General features: G+C 38.2%; 1 protein-coding gene across 1 annotated transcript in view; it reads left to right on the plus strand.

Annotated features, from left to right (window-relative positions):
* PCDH15 (protocadherin related 15) overlaps positions 1-21,089 on the plus strand; it is a 796,162-nt gene that overhangs the window by 733,352 nt on the left and 41,721 nt on the right. The window contains exon 30 of the mRNA XM_069981835.1: positions 5,624-5,734. Within this exon, the coding sequence (XP_069837936.1) occupies positions 5,624-5,734 (111 nt within the window). The remainder of the gene's footprint in view (positions 1-5,623; positions 5,735-21,089) is intronic.

Below are 21,089 nucleotides of genomic sequence, written 5' to 3' on the forward strand. Positions count from 1 at the left end.
AAGTCTTGTGAATGTTAATGATGCAGTAAGAAACTTTTCTAATTTCTAACATATTTTCTTTTTTTTTTTTTTCTTCTCCCCTATGTTCCATCAACCTGTGGACCAGGTTTAAAGAGTAAGTAAATTATCTTCTTAACAGTGTGAAATCCATTTATGTATTAACATTGTACAATTATATGCTGACATCTATTCTGGCTGATAAAGCATTTTATTCAGGGATTGAAGGCAGTGCATCTCGGATTTTGATTAATTGCTGAATTGTACTTTATGTACAATATGGATTAAATATAATATATGCATATTATCAGATTATAAGAATTAGAGTCATCCAACCTATGTTTTCCATGCTGAGAAAAAATGCTGAGAAAAAAAATGCCATCTCTTTGTAATCTGCATTTCTAAGACAAATTCCTGCACAAGTTAGCAAACTGGGCTACAGGTAAAGAGTAGAGATGAGCGAACCTGGAGCATGCTCGAGTCGATTCGAACCCGAACTTTCGGCATTTGATTAGCGGTGGCTGCTGAAGTTGGATAAAGCCCTAAGGCTATGTGGAAAACATGGATATAGTCATTGGCTGTATCCATGTTTTCCAGACAACCTTAGAGCTTTATCCAACTTCAGCAGCCTCCACTAACGCTAATCAAAGGCCGAAAGTTCGGGTTCGGATGGACTCGAACCCGAACCCAATTCGCTCATCTCTAGTAAAGAGTAAACTTTGGCGCTGGGCTAACTGAAACAAAAGACGGCAATGATGAGCAATTTGTCTATTGAAACAAGGGAAAAGATTCTTGAGACAGAATTATGACAAAAGATGTTGGTTGTTTCCATTCAGCTGTAAAATTTTATGCAGTATAAACTAAATGGGAAGGTTAGAAAAGGGAAAAAAAATACTATACATCAAAAAGAAAAAAATGTAGAACAAAACAAATACCTTGGCAGCAAGAGTAACAATAACATCTAAAGTGAAGGCAGTGATACAATAAGCCAAAGAAACAATCATAAAATATGGGGGACTGGATATTCAGTGATGTTACTACACAGCACTGTCCTAATATTCATTACGAGGCAATGGATGGCTGGGAAGAATTGGTGCACTGAGGGCTATATTCCTATCCCCAGTGCACCAAGGTAAGAAAAATATTTTTATTCTCAGCATCCCCAGCACTATGGGAATATAACAGCAAGTTAGAGTCTTCTAACCTTGTTTATTTCCCTTTACAAAAAAGTATAAATTCCTTTTAATTGGTTGAGTAATGTTCCATGAAGCAGGAAAGCACAGCTTTTAAAAAGGCACTCTAAAAAGTATACATTGCCATAATAAAGTTCTATTACTTTGGGATACAATTTTATTAAAATAATTTTTTTTATATACTATTATATGTTGAGTGGCAGAAGTAAGGGGTGACACTGACCTCTCTGTTGCCCCTAGCATTTTTGTTGGTAACTAAAGGGCTGCCCAAACCCTTTTCTCCACTCTTCTGCTCTGATCAAGTGCTGTTGCTGCCCATACAGAGCCTCCCCCTGTGTAATGTATATTCTAATGCATTGCAATACATAGTATATGACGGGAGGTTGGCTGTCAGTAGCACTGTGTGCATTGCAGCCTCTGCAGAGCAAGCACTAACTACAGGAGCAAAGAGAAACAAAGCTGGGGCAACCTTGAAGTTCCCATTGCAAAAGTTTGTAGCAAGTTTGAGCGTGAGAGACCATGTTGCTCCTTGCTGCTGCAACTGACTGTATAGTACTATAGAAATATAAAAAGTATAGTTAATTTAATAAAGGTACAGTATATTCGTTTTACTTTAGGGTTAGCGTCCCATGGTAATAAATGTATAACATTTCAATAATGGCAGTGTGCACAATGGAGTTTAAACAGTACGAATTAGTAAAGGCAATAATTAGATTAATACCATACAATGTGATTTATCAACCTCATGAGAAAAGTCCTTGTTATTATGCATGTCCTCCATTACTCTCGACATGAATTGGACAACAAATCTGTCTAAACACTGAAAATGCTCTATTACCTAAGGCCTGGATAAAGGAGTCTCTCATTAAGACAATTCCTTTTCATAGAGAAGGGTTACCCATTAAAGGGAACCTGTCATCACTTTCATGCTGTCTGAATCATCCAGGCTTCTCCCCACTCCACCAACCTTGATAGATAGGAATAGATCTATTTCTGTAGAAGGACAGATCTATTAATGTAGGTGGAACAAAAAAAAAAACACCAGGAAACAACCTGATGTCTCCTGGTTCAGGCAGCATGAAATGAAGGAGTCTTCCCATTAAGGAGTCTCCATAAGGCAGAGAAAAGACCATAAGAGAGTGTCCCCTGTACTAACAGACTGTTTTCCAATTTGGGTTCTTACCCTAAAGCTACGTCTTGATGAGGCAAACTGAGTCCAATGAAACGTCTTAGCGATTGGAATCCTTCTGCTGCAATAATGTAGTTATTTAACATTTATCCTTGCAGAGGCAGAGAGGAAAACAATATTACATATGATTTCCACATTTAAGCACTTAGACATTGATACGGGTTCTAGTACTATCAGTAATTGTATCTTTCCTCTATGAACATACTGCAGCTTGAGGTCATCTGCCCTAGAGTTCCTATACCTATAATAATCACAGACACACACAGAATGCTCCAAGAAGATACGTTAGGCTTTCATATGTTTCTATTGTATAGGTAAGAATTGTTATTTCTACTAAAGAATATATTATCCTGTAATGGTCAGCGACAGCGTAGAATACATGTTTAAATGGTTCGCTGTCAGAGATGGTGCAATGTCTTGCAGAGAACATACAGAATAGGCTTTACAGGCTGCAGACAGAGCTCTGTATTGAAGCATAAATACATACTCTATAATACACACAATCCAGAGCCATGAGCAATGCAGACACAAATAACTGGCAGTATATGCAATGCAGAGGAAAGGTTTTGATATTGTCATATTACTGTAGTGCTGATCCATTAATGTACATTGCTAAACCTATCTGCCTTGTGAGGAACCACTGAGTGTTTAGTGGTCTCAGCAGTAAGCTGTTAAAGACTATTTACTAGGCAAAATAAAACTGTCTGCATTAAACTATTTCCAACTGGTTCATTACTGCCTCATTGTTAAAGGAGATTTATACTGCTAAGCAACCTTATGTCATCCATCAGAATACCAAGCCCTCCCACCCGATGGAGCTGAATAAATGTGTAGGCTTCATCCAGCAACACATAAAAAAACAGTATTTGGAACTAAGCATTATGGACAACATTGTATACATTTAGCTGGAAAACATCTTACAGCTATAATCACAGTATCAATTCGATCTATTGGTCATTTAATAAACAAAATGCTGAATATAGCAAATGCTTGACTGGTGTTCACATCCGTGTCTAAAGCTCCATAGCGAAATCTGTTTTAATAACCAGACAACCCCTCCCCCCCCAAAAAAAGAAAAAAAGTTCAGTACAGTAACATCTCAAATACCAGATGTACACCTGCTAGTCCCATTAAAGTCAATGGAGGTCTCCAAGGATCTGTTGTTCTTATTCATACAATGTACCGTCCAGCTCGGTTTACTACTCTCGAACAGAATCCGTTAATGAGGTTTAAAGCATTTAGCGCAGGGGTGAATCTATATTAGCCTTCTAGTTCCCATTTGACATGAAGCAAGAACACTATTGATGGAGTAATATCACAATGATGTAGAGGACTTAAAGGGGTTGTCAGACATAAATGACAAAACTATACTTCTGCCAGGGCTGAGGGGGACACAATAGTGCAGTATACTTACCTGCTCTGGAGAGCAGAGGAAAGCAGGTGAACTGGGAAACGGCATCTGCAGCGGAGCAGGACAGGTAAGTATATAGCACTCTTGTGTCCCCTGTAAAAACTTAATTTTGTCATTTAGGTCGGAAAACAGGTTTAACAAAAAGACAGCTGTTTGTTTCATTTAAATTTAATTTGAACATGTGGCCATTTTCTTTGACTTCTTTATTAAAGTGATGTCATGTTAAACAGTATTTATGGACAGAGAAGAACAGCAGCCAGTCATTTTGGCTCAAAGCTCAGTAATTTCACATTACTTTAGTCACAGTGTAACCATAATTGACCCAAGAGGAATATATGAGGCAGAAACCACATCCCATTTCTTTACCAAGATCCACAAAATATTCCTAAGATTATGGGCAACATTGCACAGTTATTGGTGAAAGCATGGCAGTTTGATTTTGGACATTGTTGGATTTGGACATCTGTTTACTGATACTGAGATTATAGCTGTTAGCTGCCTTTTCGTTAAATGTCGGCAATTTTGTCCATTATTATTATTATTATTATTATTTTTTTTTTTTTTTTTTTTTTTTTTTTATGTCTTATGTTTTCGGCCACATGTGGTGTCTGCAAATATGCCGAGACCTCAATCGATCCATTTAGTTTCTGAAGGAGAGCTAAGCGCACACATTCATAGACAATCAGCTTTTCAAGGACAGGATAGCAAAGCCGATCAGAAATAAATGGCATAGTTCTCAATGTCGTCGCTATAACATTTCAAATATGTTCTAAATGATAGCTACCCTTTGAATATTCATCTGGCTGGAACCAGGTTACTAAACAAGAGCTATAAAATACATTATGAATTGATTAGTACTTTTTCAATCCACGTTCTGCAGCACCTGGGCATCTGAGAAGTATCAGGAGTGCTAGTGTCTTATTTATTGGTTCTATCTTCACAATGGTTCCTGCTTTTAAGCACAAATGCACCTGGACCTCAGTAAAGTAATAGCATACTTGTAAGCCTTGCATCTGTTCCATAGAAATTAATTGGATCTTCAATCCTCAAAATACTCATCAAAAATAATAATCTCCGTTTCAAAGGGAACATACAACAAGCTACATATGTGATTCTATAATGAGTAGGTCTTTGCCATTGAGTTTTGCATGGTAAATTCCTATATAATTGACCAGCATTATCAATACCATAGCCTAATATGAAAAATAGTGTAAAATAAAAATTACAGATAAAATACAGACGGGGAATGCAAACATTCCAACCTAATTTATAACTGGAGTAGCCTCCATTACCTATGGCAATGATCCAGACATGCAATGTACATGTGGCAACAGATATACTGTAGGTCATTTTAAGACAGTCAGTAGTGCGTATGTCATTGAATGCAGGCTCCTTAATGTTTTTCCTTCAATTGAAGCAATAGGAAGGGCAGAATGACAAGTGGAATCTGCCACACGGACTCAACTCATAAATTCCGCCTCTTTTACTCAGGGTGCAAGGCCCCTAAAACAGTAAAGCAGTTCAATCATGAAAGTGAAGAATGTAACTTTTTCTTTTCCTTTGAAGCAAATGTCATGTACAGTCATACCGTTCTCTTACTATTGTAATGTGATCAGCCAAGAACGGTGTCTTGGGGCACCCAGCGTCTGTTCTCAGTGGCTTGTATATTTATTACTCAATCAGCGATGATACAAGTTATGCCATTCTCCACTTTGGGCTTATCAGAAGACAAATCAAATCTAATTCCTCAACGTATAGTAAAATTTAAATGTTTAAAGGCCCTCAGTATGTCCTCTAATTCTATTTTTTTTTCCTTTTTTTAACTTCAAAAAGGAGGCAAGCTGAGTGTGCAAAGACAGCGAGGATCCAGATGGCATTGCCAGCAGGAAAACCATCAACTCCTGCTGCCAATAATCTGTATGAAGAGTTGGGTGACAGCACTATGTAAGTACTGAATATAAATTATTTTCCTTAGAATTGCATGAATCACTGTAATAGTGGAAGCCATTGCGGATATGTTGTTATAAAAGCAGTTTGAAATTTGTCTTGGAGCTGCGATCAGCGACGCTGTACAGTGCTTTGTTCAGAGGTGTCGATTAAATATGAATGTAACCAAGCGTTTAATACTGTAGCATACAGTACTTTCCCTCTTCAATAACAGATTTAAAAAAAAAATATCCTTAAAAATGTCTAAACAATTTCTCAGTTGCTGAACTCTGCTGAAGATGAATGATGGCTAGTTTTTTTTGTTTTTTTTTCCTGTGAAAAAGGTTTCATAAGCTGGGATTCAGGCCTCCAGGCACTATAGTTTAATGCATACAAATTGTATTTTTGAATGCTGATATATTGCTTTAATCCTAGGATATACAAAGTCATTGAGTAATAACTGATTTGTTTTCTTGTAATATGTAACAATGCTTTTTCCAGGCAATCAAACAATAGGCAGGGTCAATTGACTTGGCACTTTTCCTCAATAACTGATGTATACTGTCATGTATATCAAAACTAATAATATTTATATATATATACACACACACACACACACATACATACACGCAAGCCGTCATTAGACGCTTTAGATGTTCCAGTTGCTTTCCCACTTCTACAATATAAGTTAATATACCAACTGCTACAATAGATTAGAATAAGTCGTCACTGGGGAGCCAAGTTTGTAGAAAACTAGCCAACTGCCTTTCTAGGCTATGTTCCGACTTCAGGAAAATATCGAGGAAGGTGGCCATCTTGCAAAATAAATTTGCCACTAATAATGGGCATGATCATTATTAGCTACTGCCTATTTAATGAGATGGCTGCTTTTCCCTAATAAAGTTTCTTAGTGGGAACATAGCCCTACATAGGGCACATAGTAGTTTTTTTTATAACTAATCTGCTTAAATAGGGAGTGGTGCAGGATAAGGAGTGCATGATATGAGTGGCAGCTAACCCTTCTCATTGGGTTATTGGCTCACTAGCTAATGATTAGTAGGTAGGCAGACTAATTTTCTCAAAAGAAAATTACCCGTTGGTTCCCTGCTGCTCTAGACCCTCTGATCCAGTAGCCTTCAGCATCACTGCAAGCATGATGTGACATACAGACATCACGGCTGTAACCAGGGGTAGACTGGTAGGAGGCTACAGCACTGGCAGCACTAAAGTTTCAGAGGATTTAGGGAATTGTAAGACACCTATGTGATCCTCGCTGTTCCATATATTTTCACATGGCTTAAGTCCTTGCATTAAGTCATCACTTTTGCAACCAATGGTAGACTGGTAGGCGGCTAAGTATTGGCACCACTGGAGTGTCAGAGCATTTAAGGAACTGAAAGGAAATGCTAGAGAGGCCCCAGCACCAACATTTCTAAATAGATTTTGAGGGTTTAAATCAAAACTTTTTTTCCCCACTCTACAAAAATTAATTTGTGCACAAAATAACAAAATAAGGTGCATTTCATGCTATGGTATAATCCTTACTCATAAAAGTTAATGTCATACCAAAATATGGGCATGAAATGGCAAAAAGGGTTTTGCTTTGCCCTAATTGGTCAATGCAACCAACCGTAGGGTGGGTGCACACTATGGAATATGTGCAGAACTTTCATGTGGATTCTGCTTCAAGTTCCACCTGTCCCATAGACTCAATGATATTCTCAGCATCTGAGGCCCACCAGAAATGATCCTGGGGGCTCATTAATGAAGAAGCAGTGAGAAATAACATGTCAGTCAGTATTTGTGCAAATTCTAAAGCTAGGAGCCCACAGGAGGATCCTCTGGTGGGCCAGTCTGACACTGGATATTCAGAAATGAAATCCACTGTCTGCCCAAAGAATTGACTTGTCTAAATGCTCTAATCAAAAAAACAAGGCAGAGGCCAAACTGGGTATAAATGTGTGAAAATACTCTAAAACATGGAAGAGAAAGTAAAAAAAAAAAAAAGGTTAAGAAACACTAATGATATGTTGATGCAAAACCACGGCAGCTTCGGATGATACAGACTGATTGAACATTGTTCTAGGCCAGTCTGTCCATTACAAACTGCTATGTTATCACATTCTCTTCTGACTGTATTTGAACTACATATGAAGAAGGCCAACAATCACAGTAAGACAGCAGGGAATTTCCAATCTGATCCCTATGCCTTGCACATCTGTCAGTACCGTATAGAATTTTACAACTCTGTCTTATCTGTTGCTAAAAAGCAAACTTTACATTTTAAAGTGGACAAATCTCCTATAGTTTAATTTTAATAATGTGCTTTTGGTTCCATTTCCTTCTTATAACAGAAGTTTTGCATTTTCCTTCGCCTTAAGGAAAGTAACCTACATGGTTATTAGCTACAAGAAAAAAACAATGTGAGCACTTTGATTTCCAGCCTACTCCTTCCTCCTTCCCATTGTTAGGAGCTGGAACCACAGTGGCATATGTCCAAATTAATGAACATGGAAACATGTGGACAGCAGTAGGCGCCACTGGTAACTGCTGTGTCAAACCAGACACCTTGTAGCCACATATAATAGCACATTGTAGCTTAAGACTTTATTTTAATGGTCATCATTAATTTTTACCCAAAGAAACTTTCTTTTAGCATTATAGACAGTCTAGTCGTTACGTAGATGCCACACAAAGTGTTTTTAACAATGACTGAACTTGCACTAAATTGATTTAAATGAATGTTGAAAGCTGGAATATACATGCCCAAATTTAGAATGCAGTTCTCCTACGCACATTCTCAGGCTACGGTATTGGGCATCTGGGGAATCAAATAAAACTTCGATGCATTGAATATAAAACAAGCCTACAGGCTGCCTTTCAAATCAAGCTTAGTATTACAGAAGGCGAAGAGAAAAGTACTTGTTTTTCTCCCTCTCTCTTTTTGGCTGTGTGAACTTTTGTAGCAGATCTAATGATGTCTAATGAATGACAGCAAGTCCTTTTTTATCTGGCGTTTGAAGTGTAGCATTTGGAGCTACACCCCTGGAACTGAGAAGGAATTTAAAATATATCTATTTTAATCTCCCATTTTAAATTGGCCTGCCGTCTCTGTAGAAATCATGACCACTGATTTGGGAGCTGAGGAATACAGCTGCGTTTGGAATGGTGAAATCGTAATGGGAAGAAAGGGCACAAGAGGCTAATTGCCCATCACTTTGTTTTAGATGTTTAACACAGGTTGGGTACTGTCTCCGAAATAAAAGAACATCTAGACATGACCTACTTATAAAAGTCAGGTGAATTACCTCCTGAAGGAATGGAAAACCACATGTCCGGTATATACAGTGGGCATAATAAATGAATTAGAAAATAAAAGTGTAACCTTTCCATTAAAAGTCCTTTATGGTATAATTACTAAGCTATTATCGGTGTAATAAATTTCTGATAGTCCACTTATAAACATAATGGCTAGATTATCGGTAAAGCCCAGAATGTAAGTTTTCCTTTGTAGTTTCTTATTAGTGAGTTCTCTGCCAATTTATTATTAATATTTGCCTTATAAGCATTGGATGTTGCCAAATAAAGTACTGGGATATAATAGTGGATTACAGTAGCATATTGATTACTGCCTCCTATTGTCCAAAAAGGAATAAGACTAATAGTTCCCAGTGCTGGCGCATAGATTATCAAGAAGTTGTTTTTTTTTACAGCGTAACCGTGTGAAAGTAGAACATTGAAACACTGTCCAGTCACATATCACCATTGTTAGTCTGCCTTTCAAATGCTTATTAATAGAGATGAGCGAACCGGGTTTGGGTTAGAGTGGATCCGAACCAGAACGATCAGCATTTGATTAGCTGGGGCTGCTGAACTTGGATAAATCTCTAAGGTTGTCTGGAAAACATGGATACAGCCAATGACTATATCCATGTTTTCCACATAGCCTTAGGGCTTTATCCAAGTTCAGCAGCCACCGCTAATCAAATGCCGAAAGTTCGAGTTCGGATCAACTCGAGCATGCTCGAGGTTCGCTCATCTCTATTAATTATAATCAGAATCCTCATTCTTTATTCTTACTTACATGGTCACTAACCATTCAAGGAAGGAGTGCATCTATTTTTAAGCATTATATAACTCTACATGACATTTATCAGCAGATTTCCCCTCTGCTAGCTCTAATTTTAGTGATCCCCAAGGTAGACGTTGAAGACCAACTTCTACGATGTCTCCCGTACACTAAAGGGAGGAAACTGCTCCTCTATAGCTCTACAGAACATCCTTAGAAGTTGTAGCAGCATGGAGAACCTTATTGAGCAATACTGTGCAGTGTAAGCTGTGAATTAAGCACTGGGCTGAGAAATAACATTAACCAGAGCTTGCAAAAGCCTCTGTCTCTCTCTCTCTCTCTCTCTCTGCCTCCATCTGTAGCTATTGTCTCGTTGGTTCTCTGTAGGCTTCTATAGGCAGTATTTAGCCTTATTACTGAGTGAGCTAACAATCTGGCTCATTTGTAGAGTTTGTTGAAAGGTTAGTGACCATCTTCAAGGGAGTCTGTCAGCTACAATTCATGTCCCAAACTACTGACACTGTTAGGTAGCGGAGGGCAATGAGACACATGGTATCGTTCATATATCGGTTTGTGCTTCCAAAATGTAGTAAAAATTTATTATATAGTAAAAATAGTCAGAGCGGCTTTCCACGAGCTCCTGAAGTGCACCAAGCTGTAATACTTCCTTACTTCGCTCTCCTAGACCTGCCCCTAATTGGGCCTCCAAGTGTCATATAAGCAGAGATGAGGAAGAGAGGACGCATTCTAGTAGCATAGGAGCTTGGGAAAACCTCTTTGACTCTTTGTACCAGAGAATAAAGTACATTGTGGAAGCACAGCTGGATGTATGAAATGTACAGTGTGTCTCCTTGACCTAACAGCTATATAACAGTTTCAGCAGTTTGGAATGTAAATAACCTTTCAGGCTGGGTTCACACTATGTATATTTGAGGCTGTATTTGTGAGGCTGTATAGCAACCAAAACCAGGAGTGGATTGAAAACACAGAAAGGCTCTGTTCACATAATGTTGTAATTGAGTGGATGGCCGCCATATAACGGTAAATATTTGCTGTTATTTTAAAACAACGGCTGTGGTATTGAAATAATGGCCGTTATTTACTGTTATATGGCGGCCATCCACTCAATTTCAACATTGTGTGAACAGATCCTTTCTGTGTTTTCAATCCACTCCTGGTTTTGGTTGCTATGAGGACCTGACATGAGGACCAAATACAGCCTCAAATATACATAGTGTGAACCCAGCCTTTAAGGGTGCGTTTACACATACAGGATCCACCACAGATTTGATAACAATGTAACTAAATAAATACAGCATCAAATCTGCGTCATCAAATCTGGTGCGGATCCTGTACATGCGAGTGCACCCTAAAGGCTTTTGTTATAGCTTTATACACCCTTTTGAGCAGCCAATGCTTTGATGGCTTCTTGTTAAAAGAAACCATTCTGTGAAGCATTACTTCAACAATTCATATAGAAAGCACTTGTGGCTTTTACACACAGTTTTTTACCATTGAAATAAGTTGAAGAATAAAAGTCAGGAACATCTATTCCTGTGCTTCAATAAAAACCTCCTCTCATAAGTATTTGTTGAGCATGTGAATAAATATTATATTTACAACATTCGACCATGTGGTACATTATTAACCTAACAATCTATATAAATGTGACCCAACAAAGGCTGAGGAGCTACACTTTGATTCACATTTAGAAAGAGTCCCCCCCCTTCCCTTCCCTCTCTAACATGTAGAAAGATAAAATATCCCAAAGTATGGGCACTAGTTCATTGATCAATGACATATAGATCTACTGATCAATAACATAAGGATTTATTCACACTGTCCTATTTAGGGAGAATCCCCCCTCTAATATTGGAAAATCCATTGCGAGTTTCTCTCTGTTTTCTCTTTGAGTCATAATAGGCTTGACATGTATTGATTTGTATCTTTACAACCATAATATGATACATGTTGTACTGGTCCCCTCATTCTTAGAAGTATGTTAACTGTGTGATTTCGAGTGCAAAAACTGCTCCCATTTCAAGAACCATGTTGTAACAATTAATAAACAAAAAAACTCCCATTGGTTTTAATGGTAGGTGGTGTACACCATGTGAGAAAAATGTCATGTCACTTTTGTCTGTGTGATCCCACTCTGAAGCTTCCATTGAAATCAATTGAAGCTTTGAGGGTCTATTTACACAGAAAGATTATGTGACAGATTATCTGCCAAAGATTTGAAGCCAAAGCCAGGAATGGATTTGAGAAGAGGAGAAATCTCAGGCTTTCCTTTATGACATGATCTCTGTTTATAGTCTGTTTCTGGCTTTGGCTTCAAATCTTTGGCAGATAATCTTTCTGTGCAAATGGACCCTAAGGCAGGACATCCCTATGCTGATTGGAGCATTGCACATGAACAAGAGGTGTATTGTAAGCGATTATAGATACAATTCTTTTTTATTTTTGCATTATTGTTTAACATTTTTGTTCATTATTTATTATACTTTATTTAAGAACTGTATTCATAAAGATTATCTCTGTCTCATTGGCCTTTTAGAAAACACAATAATTTGTCATTCCTTTATGAGATGAGCGAACCTCAAGCATGCTTGAGTTCATCCGAACCAGAGTGTTCAGCATTTGATTAGCTGGGGCTGCTGAAGTTTGATAAAGCTCCAAGGTTGTCTGGAAAACATGGATACAGCCAATAACTATATCCACATTTTCAACACAGCCTTAGGGCTTTATCCAACTTTAGCAGCTCCCGTTAATCAAATGCCGAACACTCTGGTTCAGATGAACTCGAGCATGCTCAAAGTTCGCTCGTCTCCAATTCCTTGTCTTCAAGTCCAATACCTACTATCTTAAAAGTGCTCTTTCCTTACTTGCTGTACATATATCTGGCCAGGGCTATTGTGACCTACTATCAGACTTGAGCCTAAACTATGCTACTATATCTTCTATATAGGCTATGGTACCATAACCGTTCTTTTTCCCCATGCCCTTCATACTGTAAACTTCTCTTTATATATTATATAATTTTGTATTTGTATGCTTATAATGTATTCCCATTATATAGCAATCTGTATGTTTCCCTGATTTTCTGCTGTCTATACTTATTGTTGTATCTTTTATTTTCTCCTCTTGTCTACTGCACACTCAGGTTTCAGTAAGTAGACTTGTATACGTACATTAGATTAGTGTGAATGTCCTTTTGTTTACTGCCCTAGATTAAATGGGTTCTTGAAAAAAGCTAATTTGTTACACCATTACTTGTACAATATCAGGCAGTTCTAACTTTAGCATCATGTAGATAATTTAGTCATGATTACCGGTAATTAAAATCAAATAATTATTTTATTAAAACAAGTCATCTCAATTAGAAACATATAATTACTTCCCATGGAAATCTATTAAAGAGAATTTTAAATAGGCAAAATATAAAAGGATTTGTCGCTAGCAGGAAAAATAAATACAATCTGCATTATTTTTGCAAAGATTTTAAGAAAATTGTGGCAAAATTCTTACAAAAACATATAAAAAATGGCAAGTGTGAGCAGAGGCTCAGATAACCTATAGGTTTGTTTGAGATTATATATATATATATATATATATATATATATATATATATATATATATAAAATTCTATTTTGTGAAAGGAACCATGCCCCACTGTATTGCAGCTTAGGTCTATTAATTTGAGTTGCAGACTTGGGATTCATAATATGGATGAGAACCAAATTTTCTGTTGTCTCTTTTGGAAAACAGCACATAGTACAAAATCAGATCGGTCCTTACATTTCTTTTTTGACATGTAAAAAGTTTTGATTAGTCATGGTTCATACATACTTAGGCTGGGTTCACACATAGTATATTTCAGTCAGTATTTGGTCAGTATTTTGCAACCTCAATCAGGAGTGGATTGAAAACACAGCAAGGCTATGTTAACACAATGTTAAAATTGAGTGGATGGCAGCCATATATTGGTAAATAACTGCCATTATTTCAATACAACAGCCGTTGTTTTAAAATAACAGCAAATATTTGCCATTAAATGATGGCCATCCACTCAATTTCAACATTGTGTGGACATAACTTTTCTGTGTTTTCAATCCACTCCTGGTTTTGGTTGCAATATGAGGACCACAATACTGACTGAAATATACTGTGTGTGAACCCAGCCTAAATGTTCATACCCTGACCAATTACTAGAACAAGCTGGTAGTCACATACTTCTCTCCTTGTTTGGGGTTTATGTGAGCAGGATGGCCTTACAGATTTACACTGGGAGTCCATCTCGGTCATGTGACACAGGGTCAGGCGAGAACACACTTAGAGGGAGATTTATCAAACATGGTGTCAAGTAAAACATGCTTAGTTGCCCCTAGCAACCAATCAGATTCCACCTCTCATTCCTCACAGACTCTTTGGAAAATGAAAGGTGGAATCTGATTGGTTGCCAGGGACAACTGAACCAGTTTGATAAATCTCCCCCTTAGGGTAGCTTTTCACACACCGAATCGAAGCAGATCCACAGAAGATTAGATTTAAATAACTGAACACAGCATCAAATCTGCACCATCAAATCTGCTGCAGATCCTGTAGGTGTAAACACACCCTTAGGGCCAGTTCACACGGAGTAAAACTAGCGGAATCCTGCCATACAGTCAAGTCTATGGAAGGGCTCGGCGCACCTCCTCTAAGAAGAATTGACACTACTACTCCGTGTGAACTGGCCCTTAGGGCCCTATTATACCAACAGATCTGATGACAGATTATCAAAGATTTGAAGCCAAACCCAGGAGTGGATTTGAAAAGAGAAGAAATTTAGTCTTTCCTTTATGACCTGTTCTCTGTTTATAGTCTGTTCTTGGGTTCGGTTTCAAATCTTTGGCAGATAATCTGTTGTCAGATCTGTTGGTGTAATAGGGCCTTTAGTGTTGACTTCTCTCTGCTCGTTCTACTGATTGTTTGTGGTCTGAACGCTCTCACCCTGACTGATCATAACTTTTGTACTTAAGACATGTCAAAAGTTGTATAAAAATCGAGTATCCCTGTCGAGGAAAAGTAAAGGTGGACACATCTGTATTTTAGGACTGTAGTAGGTGATGTACTTCAGACACCTGCTATGCCATTATTACTCTGTAGGGGTTAGTGATGGAAATACACAGATGAAAGCTTTCAGAATTATTTTAGAGAAGAGTAATCTTGCCTTAAATCACTATATATCTCACAAATCCCTTCCCCATATTATGGCATATAGACGTCATAGAGGCAGTTCCCTGCCCTTTCCACGTTTCAATCAGAAAGGTTGCCCTACTACACTATATAAAAATACTATATAAAAGTGTAAACCAGGGAACTGTAGGTAAAATATGCACAAACAAAACAAATAGCATCATTTCTGTCATTTTGAACATTTTTTTTCCCTGTCGTACAGAATACAAGAATTTAAACAAACCATTATTGCTTTTGTATTATTCATGAATCCACCCTAGTTTAAATTCAGCTGAAAGTCGTTTTATGCGATAGACAATTGATAATATTTCAATTCAGATTATGTTCTTTCTGGAAGAGAAAAATTATCATAATCTCACTCTATAACAATTCAGTCAAGGTACATTGTTGATCATATACAACATTCACTAAATAAAAAGATGCACAAAGTGCCAGTCTATATTTACTAGACTTTCTGTATTTTCCTTAGATCTTATAATTAAAATTCCCAACTATCCAATCTTACTTTATAAAAAAAAAAAAAAAAGTACACTTTCCTCAGATTTACATTAAAGTAGGTGGATGGGGAACTTTTTTTTTTTTTAATTTGGCTATGCATTGTAAGCGAATGTAAGGATGGAGAAGGCTTAAACTCACAGATGCAATTGTTAGCCAATATTAATTGTTAACTTGTCATCAAGACATGTCACAAGTTTTCATCAGTTAGGTTCTGAGTGTTTAGACCATAACTGATCAGGTGAAGCAGCAGGAAGACAACTGCGGTGCTGTATGCTCCTCTCCCTGCTCTGTGTGAGGTGGATGACTCTATAGACTTACATTATGCGGCTGTCCAGGTCACATAACACAAGCCAGGTGCGCACTTCTCCCGACTCATTTTGCTGATTAGTTGCAATCTGACTGACCAAAAATTTAAAAATGACATGAAAATAGGGGGGAAAAAAGAAAAATGCAAGAAAATAGTAAAGTCTTACAGCATCCCTAGAAGGATATTATCCTATTTGGTACCCAGATGCAAGCTTATGACCCTGTGGGTCTTTATTAAGCATACCACTGGGTTGAAACAATACATTTGTGTACCAGACCATGTAAAAAAAGAACTGGGTTATATGGATGCTGTTGACCTATTTTCAAGTCAAGTTTGGCCTACATAAAGGACTGTGGACCTACCAGCATGCATCCATTGACTACCCAGGTCTTATTGAATCGTGTTCCTTGGTGTTGTTGGACTTTGCTGTTCTGGTTATGTCTCTGTGATATGTCAAGAGCTAATGACAGGTTTGCTTAATAAAATACAATCCTGGCCTATATTACTACCCTATGCTTGCAAATTTGTCTGATAGACAAATTTGCACATGGTTAAGTGTGCAATTTGGATTATTTTCTACAGATGTCCTTGAACATTTATTTTGTCAGAAGGCCAATATAAAAACCTGACAGGTTCCTAAGCCCTATAGTATTTGTTGTACATATTACTTAGGTTATCCTTTATTTAGTCTGGTAACTTACTTAAAAAAACATCATTTTACATTCCATGCAAGACACATTTTATTTTAAACAAGGTATACTACTTTTTCAGATGCTTTTTCAAGAACTCCTTGTCTGTCTTGTCTGTAGCACACTAGATATTAGTAGGAGGTAGAAATAGCCACATTAGACTTACCTTCCTGTCTACCCCTTTGCCTTACCTTTGGTTATCTTCTTTTCTTTCAAAGTCTTTTTCTTCTCTACCATTTTCAACAAAGCAGGGGAAAAAAATCAGTTTTACAAGAAGGTGACCGGCAAAGACTCATAAGTAATATGGCATCTCGTGCCATTGAAGCCCACAAACAATCTTGCATCAGTGGATGTTTAAACAATAACCTTCCAAAGTCATCAAGTAATATTACCTTTCTATCTGATGCAAACCCACTAACTACCCAGAACCCTCTATATATAGAAGGTGGAGGCCAAAGTGCTGTTGGGTTATTGTGGAAAAATACATTTGCATTAGATAAGTCTTCACCTCGAAGAAGTGTATTGAAAGACCCCACAGTGAAAGGCAGTTCAGAGGTTCTGCATCGTTCTTGGACACTTCCTTCACGGTTTGCAAAGAAAAATATTTATGAGCTTCTTGAGAGTCCCGTTATTATGGATCCCATTCAGTGTCAACAAATGAATGGTCAACCAGAGTGTGAAGCAAATGAAGCCGTGAAGAACAGAGTATATCCTAGATCATCACTAGAGACCTCACCAAATAGTAAACTAAGTGTAAAAGAGCAGGCAAGGCAATTTGAACAGAACGCATTTTGTGATGTGAAGACAGGAAAAACATGGGAAGTACAACTGTCTTATAATAATGATGGTAGCACAGATAGAGGTCCAAGAATTATGATCGATATTGATCACGCCAAGAATCTTCCTACTTCACTAACCCAGGATTCACACATGGCTTCTACATCTCAAACATCCTCTTTCCCTTCTATTCTAGTAACCCCCTCAGAATTATCTGAAGAAATCTCTCCTCCACCAACGCGTAAGCCAACACCACCATTATTCAGAAAAAATGCAACAGCTTGTTATGAATTTCAAGCAGTTGAATGTGAACAAGTGATTCCAGATCTGATTCCTGATCCACCAAATATCCCTCCTCCATCCCCACCCCCTACAGAATTTCTGTCATCATTAGTTGAGACAAATCCTCCTCGCTCTACACCCCCACCTCCTCCCCTTCCTGCTCCATCTCTACCACCTTCATTTCCACCATTTTCCTCTTTACCAACCCCGCCACCCCCTCCACTTCCAGAGAAACTTCTCTCCCCCAGCCCGTCCAATATATCTTTATCAGCATTGTCCCCTATACCATTAAGCAGTGCCAGGGAAAAGCTATTACCAGTAAAAATTCCACCACCAGAAGCCTCTCATTCAGATGTTGGCCCTAGACGAGAGTTAAAGGGAATCCTTAAAAATTTACATAACTTGGCGGATATTGAAAAATCTGTAGCCAACATGTATAGTCAAATTGACAAAGGAAATGCATTACCAAAGCAAGCAACCAAACCAAAATCACCTATAACAACAGACATTCAAAATGCAGACAATCTACCTCCGCATGAAAGGCTTAATGGAAACCTAAGTTGTGTTGTTGGGGAGTTAGAGAAAAGATTTCCTTCTCAATCCACAGCGCTGTAAAATTAAACTGTGACTTTGCCGCACTCAACACATTATTTGAAATAAAGGAAGGCTGGGCAAGAGCACAGGCATCCCTGTGTAGTCAGACAGGCAAATCGATGTTTTACAAAACATGCACTCAATTGTAGACCTTTCACAGCATCAAAGGGCCAGAGTGCAAGAACGGAGCATAAAACAATGTGTGCGTGATTAAGGAGCCTGAAAGCCTCTTCTCATCTAACTTAACTGCACTGTGAAATCTGATGTTGATGTTATTCCACAACTCTGGGTGTTTTTCTAAACTGACAAGAATGTTAAATAAATATTTAATCTCTCTTATACTCCAGTCTATTTTCACTCGGAATAGATTTAGAACACAGAACGACAAAAGAAAGTGAATTGAAAACATTGTTAGGCTACTTTCACACTGTGTTTTGCAGTGTCCCTTGGAGGTGTACATCGAGAGGATTTCTTGATGTATACCACAGATAAATGCTACTCTGTAAGGATGAAGCTTTAACACAATCTCATGGGGTGTGGATCAATATTGTCTGGGAATTTGGATTTTAAGCTATGATGGTCTGGAATAGACCGTTGTAAGTTGAAAGCATTGTAAACTGAGACCATTATAACTTTAGTGACCAATGTATATAAAAATGAAAAGCCTTTACACATTATTTTGTACCTGGATATCTTCTGTTCTGGAAATAGTGAGTATAGCTGGAGGTCTATTCATGAAGAAATACACTGATCAGCCATAACTAGGGATGAGCAAATCTAGAGTATTAGCGAAGCGAAACACTTTGCTGTGCTCGATCATAGGCTTGACAGCTGACTTCCTTTGAACTCCACTTTAGATGCCTGAAAAAGCTGCAAGCAGTCCTGGGAAACTTCTCCCAGGACTGCATCCAGCTTTTCCAGGCACCCGGAGCAGAGTTCAAAGGCAGCAAGTTAACATGCCAATGGCCGAGTATAGTGAAGCACTTCAGTAATACTGTAGATTTGCTCATCTCTTGACATTACATTAAAAGGGTACTCCAGAGGGAAACACATTTTACATTGCTTTAATAAAGTTATATTACTTTGTAATAGAACTTCATTAAAATAAATATATACTTGGCCTTCTCTGCTGCCGTCAGCGTTTGTATCAGGAACTGCAGGGCCAGGATGAGAGCAGGGGAGCAGTGAGCCTGGCAGTTCCAGAAACAAATGTTGGTGGCAGCAGAGAAGCGCTTGTGTCTACTTGCAGCTGCTGCTTAATGTATAATTGGTGTATAGTAAAAAAATATATATTTATTATTTTTTATATATTAATAATAATAATAATAATAATAAATAATAATACATTTTATTAAAGCAATATATTAAAAATAAAAATAAAATACTTTTCAGAGTAGCCCCTTTAAAATGTTAGAGAGTTGAAGAAATAACACTGTTTATCTTGGGTCAATGGCATCTGTCAACGGGAACAGCTAGTCGACAGGGGCAGAGGATCTCAAAGTTGGCTGGCATTTCTGGAATTGGGTTTTCTTCCACATCATGTGGATGGCCAGTTGTGCAAGCATCTTGCACCTAAGAAGATGACACCTGGATGCAGGTAAGAAGGCAGGCCAGCGGAGTCAGTATGATGCACTGAGCAAGTTACTCCTAAGAAAACTTAGGTCCTGGTATAAAAATTGGATGTTACCTTTACATGTACTCCTTACCTAAACATTGTTGCAGACCAAGTGCACCCCTTTACAGTAGTCATATTCCCTAGGGGCAGTTCCCTTTTTTTTATCAATATAATGGATTCTGCTAAACTGGAAAAAGGAGTGGATTGAGGAACAGTGCAATCAGCTTAAGGCGCCAACTAAATTCCCCAGATTCCCATCCACTAGTGTATTTGTGGGATGTGCTGGAAAAAGAGAGTCCTGTCCATGGAGAAGCCACCTTTTAATTTACAAGATGTAAAGGATACATAGGACACTTTTAGAGCTCTTGTGCAGGCCATACCTGGATAGATTAGAGCTGTCATGGTGGCACAAGATGACTTTTTTTAACATTGGGCAGGTGTTTTTCATGTTATGGCTGATCAGTGTAGAAATGTGTAGAAATAGACTGCTTTTCTAGTTCTACATGGACACACACTATACACAGCAGACAGTAATTATTTCCTGTTTAAATAAGCCATGCTTCTCCTGTCTGTAAGCTTCTGTCTCTTTTAACCTTTTTTTCTTCTTCTCCTTTTATTGCTTTAAAGGGGTTCCCTGCCCCAGCAGTAGTAGGAATTGGACAATAGCTACTACCCTTTAACTATGTTGCTTTTTTACATTGATATTTTTGTTATAGCTATTCTGGCTTTTTTATGTTTATCTATTATCATGTTAGATAAACCTATAAAATAACCAGAATACCTAAAAAAAATTCTTCATGTGTTGTTTTTCTTTCAAAGCAAAGTTTCAAAGTACAGCAATCATGGGACTGACCCATGATAACCCATTTTGTCACTTTAAGGCTATGTTTACAAAACGGCAAAAACACTGAAAAGGGCAGCCAATTTTGATATTTAAAAAAAGTCCGTTATTACAGCGATTTAACTGACTGCAGTGGCAATGCATTGAAGTCAATGGAAAGACGGACGTCCAATGCGCACAGTATATTAACCCCTAGACGACCCAGGGCGTCTAGTTACGCCATGGAAGTCTGTCCCCAGGGTGTTTCTCCCGCTATGAAGCGTGCTCCGGAGCGGAGCGCGCTTCACAGCAGGTGGGGGCCGGCTGCAATCAGCAGCCGGGACCTCACCGTTAATGACACGCTGCAGCGATTGCGCTGCCGCGTGTCATTAACTCCTTAAACGCCGCGATCGCGGTGCGACCGCGGCATTTAAGTGTAAGTGACAGGGGGAGTCCCCTGTCACTTACCGATCGGGACCCCCGC

This window comes from Dendropsophus ebraccatus, chromosome 8, assembly GCF_027789765.1.
Source record: "Dendropsophus ebraccatus isolate aDenEbr1 chromosome 8, aDenEbr1.pat, whole genome shotgun sequence".
In the NCBI taxonomy this organism is placed as follows: Eukaryota; Metazoa; Chordata; class Amphibia; order Anura; family Hylidae; genus Dendropsophus; species Dendropsophus ebraccatus.